This window comes from Xenopus tropicalis, chromosome 4, assembly GCF_000004195.4.
Source record: "Xenopus tropicalis strain Nigerian chromosome 4, UCB_Xtro_10.0, whole genome shotgun sequence".
Lineage (NCBI taxonomy): Eukaryota > Metazoa > Chordata > Amphibia > Anura > Pipidae > Xenopus > Xenopus tropicalis.
This window is the reverse complement of record NC_030680.2, coordinates 121,855,895-121,875,657: the sequence shown is the minus strand read 5'-3', so window position 1 is coordinate 121,875,657 and position 19,763 is coordinate 121,855,895. Positions and strand designations below refer to the sequence as shown.

Below are 19,763 nucleotides of genomic sequence, written 5' to 3'. Positions count from 1 at the left end.
TAAGTAATGGAATGGCACCATTTCCTTCAAAACTGAATGACTTCATAGTTTCTGTTGTTCCATGATATCCAATAGACCAGTGATTCCCTGAGGAACATGTTGCTCTCAGTGCCCCCAAACCAGATAGTTACTGTTGAATTCCTGACTTGGCTGAATAAAAACAAGATTTACTACCAAATAAAGCCCCCTGTAAGCTGATAGTGTGCATAGAGGCCCCTAATAGCCAATCGTAGCCCTTATTTGGCACCTCCATAAACCTTTATGGTGCTTGTGTTGCTCCCTAAGTCTTACATTTGTCTGTGGCTCACGAGTAAGAAAGGTTGGGGAGCCCTGCAATAGACAACTCTGACTTCTAAACCAAAATTTGTTAAAGAGCCCCACACAACACAGAAACCCCACTCCCAGTGTAATAACATGAGTTACACCATGGTAAAGGGATATGGGCTTGTTTACACTACAGCCTTCTGGATGGCAAAATAATGGTCTGTGCCCTATTTATTTGTCAATGCGATGGGAAAGGGCGCAGGATCATGGGTGCTTACTGGTCCCCTTCTGCCTGGGTATCATACAGAATATAGAACAATGCTTCTGCCAGATTTTTTCCAATAACCCTCAAAATGGTACTATGTAACTAGATTCAATGAGGATTTCCTACTGTAGGTAGATTTCAGGGGGGTAGTGGTGACCACCCTAGACAGTATGGGGACCCATTTTTAAAGAATCCCTGCTTCAGCATCTCTCTAGTAACAGCATCCCATTGAGGGGAAACAGGCAGTTCTGCCCTATAGAGCTGTATCTCTTATATGGGTGCCTTACATTTAAAGGGGTGGTTCACTTTTAAAGGAACAGTAACACCAAAAAATGAAAGTGTATAAAAGTAATTACAATACAGGTACAGGACCTGTTATCCAGAATGCTCGGGACCAAGGGTATTCCGGATAAGGGGTCTTTCCGTAATTTGGATCTCTATACCTTAAGTCTACTAAAAAATTAATAAAACATTAGTTAAACCCAATAGGATTGTTTTGCATCCAATAAGGATTAATTATATCTTAGTTGGGATCAAATACAAGGTACTGTTTTATTATTACAGAGAAAAAGGAAATCGGTTTTAAAATTCTGAATTATTTGATTAACATGCAGTCTATGGGAGATGGGCTTTCCGTAATTCGGAGCTTTCTGGATAACGGGTTTCCGGATAAAGGATCCCATACCTGTATAATGTACTGTTGCCCTGAATTGCTACAACTGGTGTGTTTGCCTCAGAAAGACTACTATAGTTTATATAAGTTAGCTGCTGTGTAGCCATGGGGGCAGCCATTCAAAGGAGAAAAGGCACAGGTTACTTAGCAGATAACAGATAAACCCCCATTATATGGGGCTTATCTACTAGTTATCTGCTATGTAACCTGTGCCTTTTCTCCTTTGAATGGCTGCCCCCATGGCTACACAGCAGCTTATTTATATAGTAGTTTTTCTGTTGCAAAAACACCAGTTTTTGCAGAGCAACAGCACATTATATTTTAATTACTTTAAAACACTTTAATTTTTTGATGTTACTGTTCCTTTAAGTTAACTTTTAGTATGTTATAGAACGGCCAGTTCTTAGCAACTTTTCAATTGGTCTTTGTAATTTATCTTTTATAGTTTTTGAATTATATGCTTTCCTCTATTCCTCAGTTTCTACTGAACCATAAACCCACTTGGCAATAATACGGGCAAATAGGCAGAAAACTGCTCGAGAATTATTTTATTGTCCACACAGCTGGCTCTTTATCAAGTAGGCTGGAAACATGTTGAGTGGACAATAAAGCAATGAGCATTTTTTTCTGCCTATTTGCCCAATTCTTACCTCGTGGGTTTATAACTCGTATAATCACATGAATCCTAACCAACATGCATGCACAATGCCCTTTAAAACCGTGTAACTGGTAATTACAGGGCAGCAGATCTGGAACATGTCTGGAAGTACTCTGCCATACAGTATGCCCGTTGCGCCCCCTGCTGCCACACAAGGGAATAGAAGACAATACACAAACACTGGCTCCCACCTAGCCAGCGACAAAGTGATTAGTAGTGATGAGAGTAATTTATTGGCAAGTTTTGCCGCCGAGAAATGCCTGAACCAGCAGTGGAAAAAAATTTGTGCGGTAGCTGTGAAAGAATGCCTATTGACTTTAATGTGTTTTGCAAAATTTGCCATTTCTCAAATTTTCTGTGATGCAAAATGAGACAGATTCACTCATCACTAGTGATTACTGCTCCATTTGTACACGAGGTCCAGCAAGCTCTTTATAGCAGCGATGGGCAATCTGCAGTCCTACAGATGTTCATAAACACCTCCTATCAGCCACTGGATTGTGGGAGCTGAAGTTCAACATCCTAATGTCTGCAAGCTGCCTATGCCTTCTTTATAGGGTGCAGCAAAAGTAACGGACAGCCCCCCAATATATCCTCCAACACAAAGCAATTTAATGCCTTTAAAGAACTACACACATCTGAGGATTCGTGCATCACAAAGGGAATGGTGTAGATGAGAAGGGCCAGGGACAGATGAATGCAGGTGGCATTTAGCAACTAGCCTAATCTAATATACATCTCTGTGTAGGGAAAACCAAACACAAATATAAAAAAAGATGATTCCATAGGAGTAATAATTACCAGTCACCCATTTTAATTATGTTTATACTGTCCAAAAGGAACAAAATATATCTTTATTAAAAATGTTTGTTTTTTTGACATTTAACATTTAACCTTTCTATCTCACTGCTCCTTACCTCTGGAACTCTATCCCTGAATCCCTCTGTAGGGAACACTCACCCACTCTCTTTAAGAAAAAGCTCAGCCGTTACCTTCTGGAGCACTAAAACATTATTTTGCCCAGTCCTGCGCTTAAGGGCAAATGCCCATACCTGGTGCACTCTTAACTTCCAATTTGTGCCTGTATGTTACCCAACCACTTAGATTGTAAGCTCTATAGGGCAGGGACCTCCTTCCTACTGTGTCTCATACCACATGGCACTTATATATATTTATTGTATTTATTTATTATATCACTTGTCCTCCATGTGTGTAATTTTGTACTCTGTAAGACTGTACAGCGCTGCGTACCCTTGTGGCGCTTTATAAATAAAGTTATACATACATATATACATACATTCCTGTGTGACTTGAAAAAAATCCAGCTCAGCAATATGTGAGGGGTCATACCAAAAAATGTCTGTGGGCTTATTGGTAACAGATTTTCCCATAAGAAAAGGCATGACAGGTAACTAAAAGAAGGGTCTCCCTCTGAACAAAGCAGGAGCAGAACAAGGAAAGTATTTTTAATTCTTTCATTCATTTAATGGAAAATGTCTTACTATTTAGAATCACAGCGCCCCCTCTCTACTGACTTTGCAACCAACACATTTGTGAAAGGAGATGAAGATATGTAAGTGCCACACCCCCATTCTTCAAGGAAAAGAAAAAAAGGAAAACTTCTGTCTTTAAATGAGCTCAATTTAATTGGAATATCTTTACAAAGTAGAAAAATATTGCATACACGAGTTTCTATTGCATTTGCTTGGGTCCCTACTTTTTCTGAAGCGCTCTAATCATAGAAATGGCTGTCTGCACACCTCTGAGAATTCTGCATCCCAACAGTTTAGCTGCGCAGCTGCTGTTCTACCACCATTTTCAAAATGTAAAAACAAGCATTGAGCAATCTAAGGTGCTTCAGATACTGAACTGCAACTCACAGAATCATTATTAGATACCTGTGGGATGTGGAGAGTTGTAGTTTTACTCGATTTGGAGACCAGCAGGTAAATTACAAACTAATAAGAAATATGACAAAGCCCTGAAAAATACTGTAATAATAAAATAAACTGTACACATTATACAAGTCATTCATATTGTTTTTCTTGTGACGATAAACCCAAACCTTATACTGTGATACGGTTATACTGGCCCAATAAGAACATTTTATTATTCCCACACAGAACTGCTAAGGTCTAAGCAGAATAATTAGAAATTGTTGCAATTACTCCCTAGAATCATATTTACAATGTACAATACCCAACCACATACTGGTCATGCAAAGCCATTTTACCACTCAGGTGTTGGCACTGCATTACTATATGCAAGGCACACACTGAACATGTCATCATCTTCATTTCCACACCAACAGGACAAACAAACTGTCTACTATGGGATGCACTCTTTTTAACGTTTTCAGAATATATAAAAAAAAAGGATCTAAGCAAATCTGATTGGCTTGGTTGCCGGATGGAGTCTGTGCCTTCTAGTTCTTGAGAAAATGCATTGCCAGCATTTAGGAAAAATTTGGGTTAGTAATTTCCATTGATATTCAGTGCTGGAAGGTTTTACTGTAAGTCGTTTGGACAAAATAGAAATTTGAAAGTAGTCTCACTCTGAATCGCTGAAGTCACTTTAAATAAAAGCAAAACAGTGTCAGTACAAGAGTTACAAACAGACAGTTCCACTGAATAGAGAGAATGTTATTCAGGAGGGTTCCCAAATCAATGCTCCATTAATATAAATGCTACGAACAGAACTAAATCCATGGTGAAAAGAAAGCAACAAGGTGGGTGATTTCCAGTTATTGTTAGAAAAACAGGCAAATTCTACGGTCACTTTATGTTTCAGACTCATGGCCAAAGCCTATTAAGCCCATGCCCATTCTTTATAAGGAGAACCTTATTTTATGGACTTAATTAAAAGCTGAACTCCTTAGAAGGCCTTGCTTTTTCATTTAAGTTTAAGTATGTTACCGATGTAACCTAAGCAGCTTTTTAGTTGGGCTTTTTATGATTCATTTTGTATTTTTTTCTGAATAAGCATCTCTCCCATACTGCATACATCTAACGTGCCAATAAAAAGGCTATCTTGACTGGCTGTCAGTGGCCTTAGCCATTACTGATTTAGTTACACTATATGATGCTTTCTATATGGACAGACATATGACCATCAGTTTGCAAAAACACAAGGACATTAGCTCTTGACCTTAGAAGGTGGCAGACAAAGCAAAACCTATCAGCACTGCTTCATAATGGTATGTGTACACATATATTATCTTTCCTGCTTCATAACTGTAACCTGCCTGGCATAGAGGTTTGTTGATTAAAAAATGTTGCAATTATACATTCCATTGCTCTTATTAACCGTAGAAAACTCTGATAAATAGGATTCTCTCTAATCAGTGCCCCAGTTAAGAAAAAAAAAAAGTTGGGGGGGGGGGGTTACATTTACCTTTAAAAAAATGACCAGCATATTCCACACAATACTTTGGGAAAGCAAACATTCTGAAATGATGTAGTTACCCAAACCACACAGCAGCTCTCTATTAGAGGTAGTTAAGACATAATATATAAAAACACTTGGAAGAGTCAGATGGCTAGGATATCTGCACAGGACTAATTGTCACTGTGCATCCTGAAGGGTTTTATTTGTTTTTTCCTTCTTAATCTTTTCTTGTGCTGGCAGTTTGTTCCATCTGAGGCTAGTGTAAGCCAGCTTTGCAGCAGTGTTAACTGTGACCCATAATGAATGTTATAAGCCACACCTTTCTTATTTGCTGCAGATATATAAAAGTGGGCACCAATCAGTCCTTGCTTCCTTCATTGTATTGCTGTACAAAAACAATTTCAGATATAGCTTAAGTTCCCTTTCACCCAACAAATTTCTAGCATTTCCTTTGTCGCAGGGGTGGAGGACTTTCAACCATAAACAAGAGAGGCCACAATTCTATCTTAGCCCAAACAATATCTATTATATAGTTCTCACCAACTATGTTTGCAGTAATACATAGAATATTGTGTACTTGTAAATGACAAAACTGCCAGGCGATGCTATAATCAAGGTAAAGATATTGGATGGGTTGAACTTGATGGACTCTGGTCTTTTTTCAACCCTATGTAACTATATTGGGGCAAGAGGGTCAGTATACACAAGAATGCTTACAACAGTCCAAATTGCTTTTCGTATTTGGAAATGATGTTCCTGCATTTGCTCAGCTCTTTGCGGAGGTCGGCCACCTCTGAGCGCAGTGCTGAGTTTTCTTTTTCCAGGAAGGCTGCCCGAACAGTGATCTGATTTTCTTTGAGTCGCCGGGCATCACGGGAACGCTTGGCTGCAACATTGTTCTTGTTCCGTCGTGTCCAGTATTTTTCATCCTATAACAAAAACCAAGGGTAAGTATAAAAGAATAGGGTACTCTAGCCAGTAATTTCACATTATTTGGATGCAGTAACATTCCATTGTCAAGTGTGCCATTATGTTAGGCACCCTTTAAAGACTATAGGCTGCCATACACAGGCTGATTTTAGCTGCCAATATCGGTCCATTGGCGACCTCGCTAAGCAAGCAGTTCTTACAATGTATGGCAACCTTAACCATTTACCTTAGGATGAATCTGCTCTTATTCAAAGGACCAGTAACACAAATATTTTACATTAAACACATGCCTTCAAAACATTTTTATTAGCAAATTTATCATACAGAAATATTCATATCTTAAGTAGATTTTAAATAATAACCTTACCAAGTATTGATAAGGCTCAGGCAGCAGCTCCTCTTGTGACCAACTTCCAGTCAGCTTCCCTCCTCTCCCTCCTCCCTCTCCCTGTACAATCTCTGCAGCGCTCCACTCACACAGACATCTAAACAGAACAGGAGCTAAAACAGCATTCACTGCTCACTCCTCTCCCTGATCTCCCTGAACCAGCATGAAAAAAGCTGTAAATCATCTTCAAAGCATTCTTCTAAATGGCTAGAGAATGCAGGAACTGAACTTCCGGTTTGTAACCGGAAGTAAATCAGTCACCACATCGCCGTTTTTTGCTGTGCCCTATGCCTACAAGGTAGTGTCATTTATTCAATGACAACTTTCTATGTTACATGTGTTAATTAAAGTATTTTAAAGCTAAATTTGTATTTTGAAAATGTGGTGTTACTTTCCCTTTAAAAAAAACACTGCACTGGCCTGAGGAAGTTTTCAAAGTCATCTTCACCCAGCTTGTAAGGCATTTCCTGCACCATTTTTAAAGTCAAAATCAATTTCAAGCTCCATTTAAACACAATTCTGAATGTGCACAACATTATTAATGACAGCTATGTTCAACATTCTAACTTCCATATATTGCTTAACTACAGCTCTCTACATCCAACAGGGCTGGAAATAGTTGTTCAACATCATCTTTACAGATGCAGGGTACATTATTACAATGTCCCCTGTTAAGCAATTCTCTGCAATACCCTTACACCTACCAAAATCCCACTTACCTTCAAATCTTCTGGAACATATATTTTCTTGGCTTTCTTGATCATGGGTTGAGGCTTCAGCTCCTCTTCTGCAAACCGATGCTTTCTGGGATCAAAAAGTTCCTCACCAGGCACAGTTGAAAGCAAAAGATCAGACGGATCAGGGTTAAAGTTAACTTGTATCTCTACCTTTTCTGGATCAATAGGGCTTGGAGGGTCTTCCTCTGCCTTTGAATCAGAATCTGCAATTTGAAAGAAACAACCAAGGTGAAAAATGTGAGAGAAACGGCTTCTTTCCCAAATGTGAACTTTCCCTTTCTTAAAAATCCCCTGCCCAAAAGGCATTTCAGTATAATGAGTAGTGTAATGGGAGAACTGAGAACTGGACCAAACCTTTATTTGCTCAAAAAAGAGCTAATGACTCTACCACATTAATATACAGGTATCGAGTGTTATTGAGAATGCTTAGGATCTGGGGTTTCCTGGATAATTGGCCTGTCATGTGAAGCACTGAAAGCTACTTAAAAATATAAACATTAAAAAAATCCAATAGGATTGTTTACTATTAAAGTGGATTTAAGCTGCATTAAATAGCCTTAACTATAACGTATTATGTCATCATCACAAGGAAAAATGCTAATTATTCAAAAATGTAAAATAATTCAGTGCTGATAGAACTATGTGCTTCAGCAAACACAGTTCAACTGGCATCAGTATGGGGGGGTACTTTAACTTTGCATGCAATTTAGGGGCAAAGCGGGGATAGAGAGAAGCAAGCTAAAACAGCCTGGGGGAGAACACTGTAAAACAGGACATTATGGGAAATTACATCACTATATTTCAAAGCATTCTGTACATGGGTTTGGGGATAACAGAACCCATAACTGCATTATCAATGCCCCTTAGTGACTTCTGGTTGCTGGATGTGCATGTGACAAACATACACATATAAAGAGCCTTACCTTTAACCTCAGATTTCTGCAGTAGTACAGAGGGAGACAGTGGTGAGGCAGCTGAAGTTGAAGCTGGTTCACTGTCACTTTCAAGCTCAGAGACAGGCACAAGTGGATTCTGAAGGGCTTGAGCAAGCTGTGTTGGGCTGGAAGGGATTCCATTCTCCAGTAAGAACTCATCTAGATCCATATACTCAAGGTGAAAGGATTCCCCATCGTATGGAATGGTTTTGTCCCAGATAGGGGGCATGAGTGATGCAGAGGCCACCAGAGAGTTACAATCATGATCATCATCCTTGTCCAATTTGCTCTTGTCTTTCTCTAGAAAACAGAAACAGATGGGAGGATTTAGCGAACACAAATCTATGCTGTGTCGCTCCAGTCCACAGGTACCCAGGCCATAAACAACTGGGTGAGGAGCAGCCTGAAGCTCAGTATGCTGAATGGGGACAGGGCAATTCTAAGTTTGGTGTCTGACAGGCTGGAAGGCGAGTGCATCTTTCACGTTGATAAATTAAAATATTTCATAACAGCAGCCCAGGTAACAGGGTGCACATGGGCAACATGATCTGTGGGGTTATGACTGAAAAAATTACTTAATAAAATGCTAATAAATATAAAAGCATAATGGGCTTTTTGCATTTGTTGCCTGGGAGGCCTTCAATACACCCAGGGATTTGCCATGCAGCACAATCCTAAAACTCCTTAAGGCAGTGATCCCCAACCAGTGGCTCCCAACATGTTGTTCACCAACCCTTTTCATGTTGCTACCAACAGCCTCAAAGTAGGTGCCCATTTTTAAATCTCTGGCTTGGAGACAAGTAATGGAAACACTGAGACACAGTTTTGCTCCCATAGGCTAGCAGTCCGCATGGGGCTACCAAATAGCCAATCACAGCCCTTATTAAGAATCTTCAATTAACTTTTTTATGCTTGTGTTGCAAGCCATATCCTTGTCTCATTCAGCAATGTAATTACTAACAACACAGACACAGACCTACAGGCTTAGTTAGCGTTTTAAAGAGTGCATTATTTTGTAATGTTTAAGCTATTAGAACTGCCAGCAGCTGGGGTAAGTATATTACCATCTAAGCAGTGGTGGATTGGGGCTGCAGTTGGATACATGATGCTCACCCTTGTGTACAAATGCACTGAGGTTGGAAGATATGTTGAAGCAAATGCTCACATATAGAAAAGGTTCAACTGTTCAGCACCATTAAACACTGACTTTTAGAAAGGACAAAACTTCTGATGGTGCAATTAAAAGTTCTCCTGCCAGCACTGTCACACCAAGTTGTAGCGTAGGGCAAGCAGGGACCCCAGAGTTCAACAGATGTCACTGTCACAATCCCCAGGGGCAGATTCTTGTTGTCAGACCCACTTACTTACGTGATAATTTAATCCGAATTCATTTGCATAAAATAGTTATAAATGCAGCCACATTCACCCGAGCAGATTTGCTGGCTGTACCAGGTCATTTCAACCTGGAAGTTTGATTGGCCGTGACTACAGCAAGTACACTGTGCAGCTACAGCCCCATAGGCCCCAGGTACCCCCCCATATTGCTACCATACATCTATGCCCCCCATTGCCTTGTTCTTTAATCCTACCCCTCTATCCACCCATAACCCCCTGCATGTCTCACTCTATGCCCCCCATTGCCTTGTTCTTTAATCCCACCCCTCTATCCACCCATAACCCCCTGCATGTCTCACTCTATGCCCCCCATTGCCTTGTTCTTTAATCCTACCCCTCTATCCACCCATAACCCCCTGCATGTCTCACTCTATGCCCCCCATTGCCTTGTTCTTTAATCCCACCCCTCTATCCACCCATAACCCCCTGCATGTCTCACTCTATGCCCCCCATTGCCTTGTTCTTTAATCCCACCCCTCTATCCACCCATAACCCCCTGCATGTCTCACTCTATGCCCCCCATTGCCTTGTTCTTTAATCCTACCCCTCTATCCACCCATAACCCCCTGCATGTCTCACTCTATGCCCCCCATTGCCTTGTTCTTTAATCCTACCCCTCTATCCACCCATAACCCCCTGCATGTCTCACTGCAATGTGACCCTCACAGAATGAAGGATCTAGTTTCTGAGAGAAAAGGCCCAATTGCAGGTACCAGGGGGGGATCTGGTTGCGCCCACACAATGGCTCTGAGACATTACACTGCACCCACTCACACAGAAGGCACAGGGTTATTATTTACAGAAATATACCACTTAACCTATTATATCAAATCGCAGATCTAAAATACACGCAACATGTTAAAATCGTGTTTACATGAAATACTTCTGTTCAGTGAAACCAAGTAAGTACCACTAGGGGCGCTCTCCCATGGACTCTATAGGGAGTTCCCTTTGCAATACAAGTAGTGCGGCGGCTTTCCGTGCCCGATACCGCGTACTGATGTAGGAAAGGCCGGCAGCACAGTACCAGCAGCTCTTTCCTTGTTAATCTCTCAGAGGGAAGGCCTGAGACCCGCCATTTAGCCCCTTCATACCCTACTCACAACACGAACACTGCGCCCCTCACCATCTCTAGTCTCCAGAAAGTCCTTGGGCGGGTTCTCTAAGAGCTTTCTTAGCACAATTGGGAAGGAGCCGCCGAGAAGCGGAGATGGAGTAACCGGACTGGAAGGGCAGGAAGAGGCCTCCATATCGCACTCAGTAACCTACACCGCAACCGGAGCAATGACCGCGGGGGGAACGGAAACTCCGCACACACGGTTATTAGTTATTCAGAAGAAGCCAGCTGCGATTGGTGGCCTAGAGAAACCCATGTCTCCAAGTCCCGCCTTTTCCCCCACAGGCAGCGAACGGGGAACTTCTAGAAGCCGAGCGTCAATAGGTGGGCGGAGTAGCGAGTGTACCTTGAGCGCGAATGAGAAACAAACGCACACTGTTTATTGGCTGATGGGATAGGCCAGTGAGACGGATACGCCCACAGCTCACACGTCACGGGACGGCAAAAGCAGAGTCACGTTTTGAAACAAGTAAATTCACGTTTGTCGCTCCGCCTCTGTTTGAAGCTACGAGCCAATTGAGTGTCAAGTTGGGCGCGTTTGCCCGCCTTCTGGCGCTGATTGGCCTATGGGGAGCGCTTCCTGTTTATGGTGGAACTGTCACAGGGCAAGAACACGTGCGGCTGGGGGGGCGCCATCACGTGACTGCACGGCCGCGTCACTAGGAGAAGACGGGGATCATTAACTGTTACCATGGCAAGAGCTGCAACAGTGTGCAATTTATAGCGGCTCCTTCATTATACGGCGTAGGGGCTCTTTACATTGTGCTTATCTTGGGGAGATGCAGTTGGGCAACTAGATGTTAAGGCCTCCAAAATGTTAACGCAGTTTATCCAAATGCATTGCAACTGCCCCTAAGTAAGGGGGCCACTGATCGCTTTCCCTACAACTGCAGCTTCTACCTTCCCTATAGTTATAACCATGGAGTGTAAGGGCCACCACTGTGCCTACTGCTGCTCTTCTATTAGTCCCAGAGCTTACTATCTAAGGGCAGCTTGGGACTGGAATTCAAAATAGGCCCTGCTTTTCCTTGCTGCCCTCAAACTGAATGCTGTGCTGGGTAGGGGTATGCCATGGCCACCCGGATATTGCTCTTTACGTGGCGCATTCAAGTTGAGCTGACTTGTGAGCCACTTACTGTTGCATTATCTCCAGATGCACCTCACAGGCAGTTGCAAGGACAAGAAGCAAGGTGCATTGTGAGCAAGAAATATTGGTCTTTGAGGCTTGATAAAGGGCGCACGCCCAAACGTTGCCTAGTCTTTGGCACAAATAAAATTCACGATTTTCGCAATTTCAGAGTGCTGCACTGTATTTTAATTTGTGAATCATCGATTGCCCCTGGCAGTGGGGAGGAGCTTGCACCCAACGCTACGCAAACCGTGATATAACGAAAGCAACTTTAGCGAACATTGGTCTTTGAGCATGCAATTAACTCCTGTGCCTTGCCTGTGCTTTACAGCTAGTGGGGCCAGGGACAGGTTCTTCCTATGCAGCTGGAGTCCCAGTGTAAAGGTGGCCATACATGTAGCAATTACGATCTTTCCCCCACTGACCTTCAGGGCTGAATTGTCAGATATGGAGGTAGAAACAATATAGGGATTCTAACTCCACCTGCCAATTCAGCCCTAAGCGCAGATTCTGCTCAGGCGCTGTTGAAATAAAAATCTTTAAACCTGCCCGATCACTGAGACGACCAATATCCACAGTCTTTGCGATATCGGTCATCTCGTCGATCTGCCATACACGCACCGAATATCCTATGAAACAAGATTTCATACGATTATATTGGTGTGTGTGGCCAGATTTAAACCTATCAGGCAGAGATACCGTAACTTCATAATACTTTATTGATGTGCACCTGCCTGGGAACCTGTAAAACAGTAGGGAGAACAGTGCCACTTTCAGGTACATCACAAGGCCACCAGTCTAGCTCTTTTGTAGAGCTAATGCAGGGCTTCCCAACCTTTTCAGCAGCACCGGCCGGTAGGAGGCAAATTTTTTTTCCCACGGACCGAGGGGGCGGGGCGCGCCGCATAATACACGCGACGCGCTGCGGCCCACTGCCCTGCTGTCCACGGCCCGGCGGTTGGGGACCCCTGAGCTAATGCACTCAGAAGGGAGCAGACCAAATGACAGAACATACAAGGGGGATTTTGAGAAAGTCCATTAAGCACTGCTCATTAAGATTCTGCTCAATGTTTGCCTATGATTTTACACAGAAGTTTGCTGGTCTGTCAGAAACTATTTATAACTTAATACAAACAGTAAAACATATAAACGTATATGTTGCACTCCTGGTCAGTATATTACAATCCAAATAATTTTCCCTGTCAGGAGTTACACCTGCAATATATGGGATGGGTTCAGCCCTCTGCTATATTGCATGTAGGGGTAGGGTGGCTGAATTCATGGCCAATGCTAGAGTAGGGCAGAGTAAAGCACTGCTCAAGGCCCCCCCCCCCCCTGATTTCTCTGAAGCCTCTTGGGAAAGGGGGCTGGGAGTCTCAATGTTTACTGCTGCTGATGTGCATAGAGGCCCCTAATAGCCAATCTTAGCCCTTATTTGGCACCTCCATGAACTTTTATGGTGCTTATTCGTTATCTGCTATGTAACCTGTGCCTTTTCTCCTTTTTTCCAGCTTCAATGGCTGCCCCCATGGCTACACAGCAGCTTATTTATATAAATTATAGTAGTGTTCCTGAAGCAAACACCCCAGTTTTACCAGTGCAGGGCCACAGTACGTTATATTTCAATTACTTTAAAACACTTTCATTTTTTGGTGTTACTGTTCCTTTAAATCTGCCTGTGTATGACCACCTTAAGTGCTCTATCCAATGACATTTGCTACAAATGTAAAAGCCAGCTCGTTGTAAAGGTCATTTTCTACTAATCCTCACATATACAATTGCTGTTGAATCGGAACTCAGATCAGGTAACAGCAATGAAAAGACCAAAGTATAATTTAAAGGTAATAAGGTTGTTGTCTTGGAGATATCCTGAAATTATTTATGATTAACAAAAACTTGCTGGGTCAAGTTGTTAATTGCACAGTCCTGTTTCTGATTTAGGGATAGCATGCCATTTATTTAGGTGCGACTCTTGCCTTCTTTTAAATTGTGCCAACAATGCACAGAGGTGTGAGCTTGCCTGACAGCAGCCTACAGCTTATCCAGCAGTTGTCAAGAGGCTGGGCACTAATCCTTTTCCTTGGCACTAACCCTAATCCTGTCAAAATTGTTATGTAACTAAAATACATAAATTGGCCATGTGAAAGACATTCACTAATTATTTGCCATCCTATAATACATACTGAAATGTATATTGCTGTCTGTAAATTTGTAAACCCCAGGAATTATAGAAAGCCTCAATACTGTAGCAATTAGCTAGACAGTCAGATTTCTATTTCTTTATAATTGTCACATGAGTACAGCGAAGTGAATACCCCATTTGTGCAGAGAAAATGGATCATTCCAATTATGCACTAGGGGAATGCAAGAAGAAGAGGCCAATGATTAATTTAGATAAGGATTTGTGCCCATGTGACCTTAGCATGTGATATTACTGTACCAAAAGACAGCAAAGTACTGTTCTGTTGTTCTGGGAGTAAATTGTGACAAGATTTGTGGAGAGATCAGCAGTCTGGGGGTCATTTAAAGTAAGATTTGGGATGAACACTTACTTGTTCTATATATAGTTTTGTCGTAGGGTGGAGTAAAGGTGGCCATACACGTTAAAATCTACTCATTTGGTGAGGTCACCAAGCGTCTGAAGCTTCTTCCGATATGCCCAGCTAAGGTGGGCGATATTGAGCTAATTTGATCATTTGCCCCTAGAGCCAAACGACTGATTTACAATAACGGATATAGGGGCCGCCAGACAAAGGACCATATCAATGAACTGATGCATTCCCCTAACCGACTGGAAAATAAAAATGGCCTGACGATTTTCACCCAGGTATCGATCGGGGAGCCCTGTCAGGGGGCCCATACACGGGCAGATAACTTGCCAAATCGGTCTAAAGGTTTCTTATTTTTCTAACGCTGTTATGGGCTAAGAGGCATCTGGAACCAAAAGTTGGACCACTAAATGGTTCCTAAACCAAAAGAGTCAAGAAACCTCTGCTATAATTCCCTGGAATCTGGCGATGCGTTTGATATCAGTTTGGAATTCATAATAAATAGCATAGTACAGTAGTTGAAAAAAACATTTTAGGTCTAAATCCACCCTGGCAAAAACCCTCTATAACAGGATTACTCCCTGGGGATCCAGAAAATATCTGACTTTATGAAAATTCATTGTGTAATTTAACTTACTATATTCTTCTGTAAATAGAATTTGAACTTTATTGAAGGGAATCATGGAGGTCCACTCTAACCAATACCATAAAACATTAATTGATCCAGAATAAAGTACCAACCCTATTTTACATATTATTTCCTATTCTAACTTTATTAAAGTAGACCATGGATTATCACAGCCTAATAAAGAGTAGTCTGGGGTCCCAAGCCATAGGAAAATTCACTGTTCTATAAACTGACACTCCCAAAAGGACCACTAGCGAATATTACCCCAGCACTGCAGTGGTTAATATGTTCCTGATCCATAACACAAACCCTTCACACCCTGCAAACCATAACTCTCTATTCTCTAATCCTATACCCTGAATTTCAGTAAGTAGGTCAGTAGGATGAAACTGGATCAGGTTCAGGCCAATGCCTGTAACCGTTATGTGCTAGTGACCTAGATAAATAGCAGCTACACCCTCATGTAACCTCTATCAACATAACCACAAGGCTGGTACCGTGTTGTAATTCAGCCAAGCTGGGCATTTTGACAACAAAATAAAAATGAAGGGCTCACAGGCAAGCAGCATTGCAAATGGGATTCATGGCTATTCAGTGGCATCGCAGAAATGTCTGGAAGGTGCTTGACCCCTTTAAAATAAAATGGTGTGTGTATGCCTGATAGTCATGTGCACTGTTTATTTGGTGGTAGCGAGGATAGCCCCTTATATCCTGATAATGCCACTTTTTTTTTTTCCAAATATTTGTATTTTCATAGCTACATCCATCGCTGAGCTACCCCCCATAATAAATAATGGGCAGCACTTCATCTTTTGCTTGGCAGGCCCAGACTGGTAATCTGTCAGGGCCTATTTTAAATCCCAGTCCAAATCTGCTGGGTGGGGTCTGCTGTTTTTATGCTTCCGTAGCCAGGAAAATAAAGTGATTTTGACAAAACAAAGTACCAGCCCCAGGTCCTGGGAATGGCAATACCAGAAGCCCATGCCAAGCCACGCAGAGGAATGAGTTTCATGCCAATCTACTGGAGTTGCCATTTAACAACAACTTAAAACAAGTCATTTATTAAAAATGATTTAGCCTTTTGTTTAGCAGCTCAGCAATCTGGTCGCTAGGGTCCAATTTACCTTATCAACAAAGCAGTGATATAAATGGTAGACTGGAAGATGAATAGGAGTGGCCTGAATAAAAAGATAAGTAAAAGAACAATAGCAATTACATTTTGGCCTTACTGTTTTTTGGGTGCCAGGGTCAGTGACCCCCAACAAACACACAGCATTTTAAATTACAAACTGAAAAGAGGCTAAAAAAGGAAGACAATTCATTTAAAAACTATAAAAATTAAGATGGTGAACTAAACCTTGATGGCGAGTGTCACACAGGGCGGATTCACAGCCACAGAATCCACTCCTGCTTTTGACCATTCTGCAAGTTGTGCATGCACCCGGAATGCAGTATGCCGTTTGGGCTGGAATATGCTGCATATGCCTACACACGGGCCAAAGCAATGTTTCTGGGTGCAGGCACAACTTTCAGATTTTTAAAGCATAGGGGCAGATTCTCAGTCTGTGCTTATCTGCAGGACGGGAATATGCCACATGTGGCACTAGCCTACGTTGTTGTTGGACTAAAACAGCTAAAGCTCCAGAGGATTTCCCATGGATGCAAAGGGCACTGGAGCAGAAGTCACAAACTACTGGTAATCATTGATGTGGAACTACTGGTAATCATTGATCTGGAACTACTGGTAATCATTGCTGAGCTAGAAAGTGACCTGCAGGGAGTGGGGCGAGGCTGTCTCATTGCATAACATCAAACAAAATCAGTGCTGGGTGGAGGGTCAAAGTGCCCAGCAGGGAGTCATTAGAATGTTGAGGACACATGCAGGAATCTACACTACAGATAAAATAAACATATTTCCCCTTTATGTGCAGACGTTCCTTGCTGTTTGTAATCCCCCAAAATCTTTTCTTTCATCTTTACTAATATCAGCTCAATTAAACCTTGCACTGAAAATGCACCCCCTAACCAACCCTCTGTCCATTCCAGCATTGCCTTTCCCTGCCGGCTACAAGTGCCTATTTCATTTAGACATGGGACGGGCAAGGGGCTGCTCTCCAAATCTAAACTGCAACTCCCATCGCCCACTGTCTGGGATATTAGTTTAGTTTATCAGGCTTTATGTTGCCTTTCCCTGGTATAAAATGACAATCATTCCACAAGACACCATGTTATAACACTTTACTTACCATTACTTATGTCAGAAGGCAGTATAGGCAGCCTCTATGTAACTGAACTACACCTCCCAGTAACCCTGCAGCAGGTGAGCCACAGGAGAATAATTGTACTTATATGATTCTCAGATCATAGCCATTTTGTGACATTCCATCCCTCTATGGTGCAACACGTTGAAAGCAAGCTCTGCATTACACAGCTGCACATCAGTTTGCTATTCACCAGTGATGAGCTACAATAGTACAGGTGCATTACAGGAGGGGCCCGCAGGATCTTTCCAACCTACTGACCTGTTGCACCGTGTCACCCAGTCTGAATGAAAGCTCATGACCAAGTATTTGCTATATGAGGAGGCAAATGGGGGTGCTTACCTGTCCCATGCAGGGGAAGGGGGTACTCTAACAGAGATTTCAGCATTTCTGGAATATCCAGGAATCCCTTGATGCTCTCAGTCTGGGACATTTTGTTTGTGATACCACAATCCACACAACTTACTAAGTGACAGGAGCCTGGGCTGGAGCACCGATACTAATCCACAGGGAGGAGGAGAAAACTCACACAGTCCAACCCCCCCTCCCTTTCCCACCAATGGATGCGGCCGCCTCTCTCAGGGAAGGAGCGGAGAAGCTGTCCGGACTGTACTATGTGAGCCAAAGCCAATCAGAATGGTTACTGGTGCGCTTGTGTAATAGCACATATACACGTGTGTGCCCCGCAGGCTAATGTGTGCAAATGGTGTGCTTTGTACCCACAGTAAGGGAAAGGAATGGACCCTGTGCTGGGTAACTTATCTAAGAAAGTGACATTTTTATCTCTTGTGCCCCCCTCCCAGCTGGAACATGGGCCAAGCTTTGCTGCAGGGTTGCTGGAAGAGAGAGAGTACATGGCATATGGGGGTTAATGGGACTGACCCGTTAGCTTCATATCAGCATCCTGTAATAACCCCCTCAATAACAACACCTTTTATTTATTAGTAAGAATCTTCTGTTAAATTTGTTACATACAAGGTTCTTGTACCTTTCATGTACTGAGATACAGTACAATGAATCTGTTTGGTGGTTTGCATTTAATTTAATATTTAGTATGTTATAGAATAACCACATCTTTGCAACTTTTCAATTGGTCTTCATTAATTATTACTTATAGTTTTTAAATTATTTGCCTTCTTTGTCAAACTCTTCGTAGCTTTCAAATGGGGGTCACTGACCCCGGCAGCTAAAAAGCTATTTCTCTGTGAGGCTAAAGTTTTATTGTTACTTTTTATAAGTTATTTTTCTATTCAGTCCCTCTCCTATTCATATATCAGTCTCTCATTCAAACTACTCCCTGGTTACTAAGGTAATTTGGACCCTAGTGCCAGATAGCTGTTTTATCTCCAAACTAGGGAGTTGCTGAGCAATTATTGAAACATTGAAAAAACTACAAATAAAAAATGAAGACCAATTGCAAATTGTCTCCAAAAATTACTCTCTACATCATGCTAAAAGTTAACTAAAGGTGAACAACCCCTTTAATGCTATGTCTTTGGCATTCATGGATAAGCCAGCCATTTACATTCCCAGCGGCAGTGCAGAAATGTTTATGAGCAAATATAGAGTAATAGATATTAAGCTGGGCATATGCAAGGTCATCACACAAGTGGATCTTTGCTGAATTTGGCCACCCAATTTGGGCCAAATCAGACTGATCCAATGAGGGGTCTATGCAGACCCAACCAGAGAGAACTGTATGAATAGCCCTTGACTGACAGGATATTTAAACATAAGAAATGGCAGCTTAGCCCGTGTTGTTGAGGGTGATAATGTTCCACTGTGGGCATGTTTGAGACTCTATTTCAAATTACCATGTAGTAGTGATCCTTGGCCGTGCTCCAATGCAGAATGTACTACCGGGCCCCCCACTTCAGAAATACATTTTCTCGCTGGATACACACACATGCAAAAAAAAGATCTTCATTTCCACTGATCTGGCGGGCCCAATGAGGGTGTAGGCCCAGTGCAATTGCACCCCCATACTCCCAGTTGTTACACCACTCTGCAGAGATCAGTGCCAGGGCTCCTCCAAAGACCAAAGAGCAGATTTCTGCCATTCCCACAACCTGTGCAAATCTGGAAGCTCCGATTGTTGGCCAGGGGGCTAGAGGTCGGATCAGATCTGACAAGCAGATATTCTACAGACAAGCTGTCCCAAGCACCCCATATACTTATCAGCAACATTCATTGACCCGTGTATGGCCAGTTTTAGTTGATTGCTTTAAAACCTGCCTAATAAATATCTGACCAATCCCAATCAGATAATGGTCTGACAGTATGTCAATTTGGCCCTCTACATAGGCCTATAAGCTACTGGCTCTGTTTGCAATAGAAATCGCTTCCCCTATGTAAGCACTTTGCTGCCTGGGAAAGCACTCCTCCACATGCTGGCGCCGCTCCAATTACTTTTCCCAGCTCCATCATAAAGAATAATGCTTTTTTAA

At 42.2% G+C, this 19,763-nt stretch overlaps 1 protein-coding gene across 3 annotated transcripts; it reads right to left on the bottom strand.

Annotated features, from left to right (window-relative positions):
* Window positions 1–3,483: 3,483 nt before the first annotated feature.
* On the bottom strand, window positions 3,484–17,806 carry tef (thyrotrophic embryonic factor). 3 transcript variants are annotated; one of them, XM_012961199.3, is made up of 5 exons: window positions 17,659–17,806; window positions 8,226–8,537; window positions 7,285–7,505; window positions 5,965–6,176; window positions 3,484–4,432 (listed from the first exon to the last, which is right to left on the bottom strand). In XM_012961199.3, exons 1-5 carry the CDS (start codon window positions 17,747–17,749, stop codon window positions 4,411–4,413), a joined length of 858 nt encoding a protein of 285 aa, XP_012816653.2. In that variant the 5' UTR covers window positions 17,750–17,806; the 3' UTR covers window positions 3,484–4,410. The 3 variants fall into 3 exon arrangements, with proteins under 3 accessions (XP_012816653.2, NP_001017319.1, XP_031755978.1); NM_001017319.2 differs by lacking the exon at window positions 17,659–17,806 and adding an exon at window positions 10,759–10,905; XM_031900118.1 differs by lacking the exon at window positions 17,659–17,806 and adding an exon at window positions 10,759–11,289 and having other exon boundaries at window positions 3,484–6,176.
* Window positions 17,807–19,763: the final 1,957 nt, after the last annotated feature.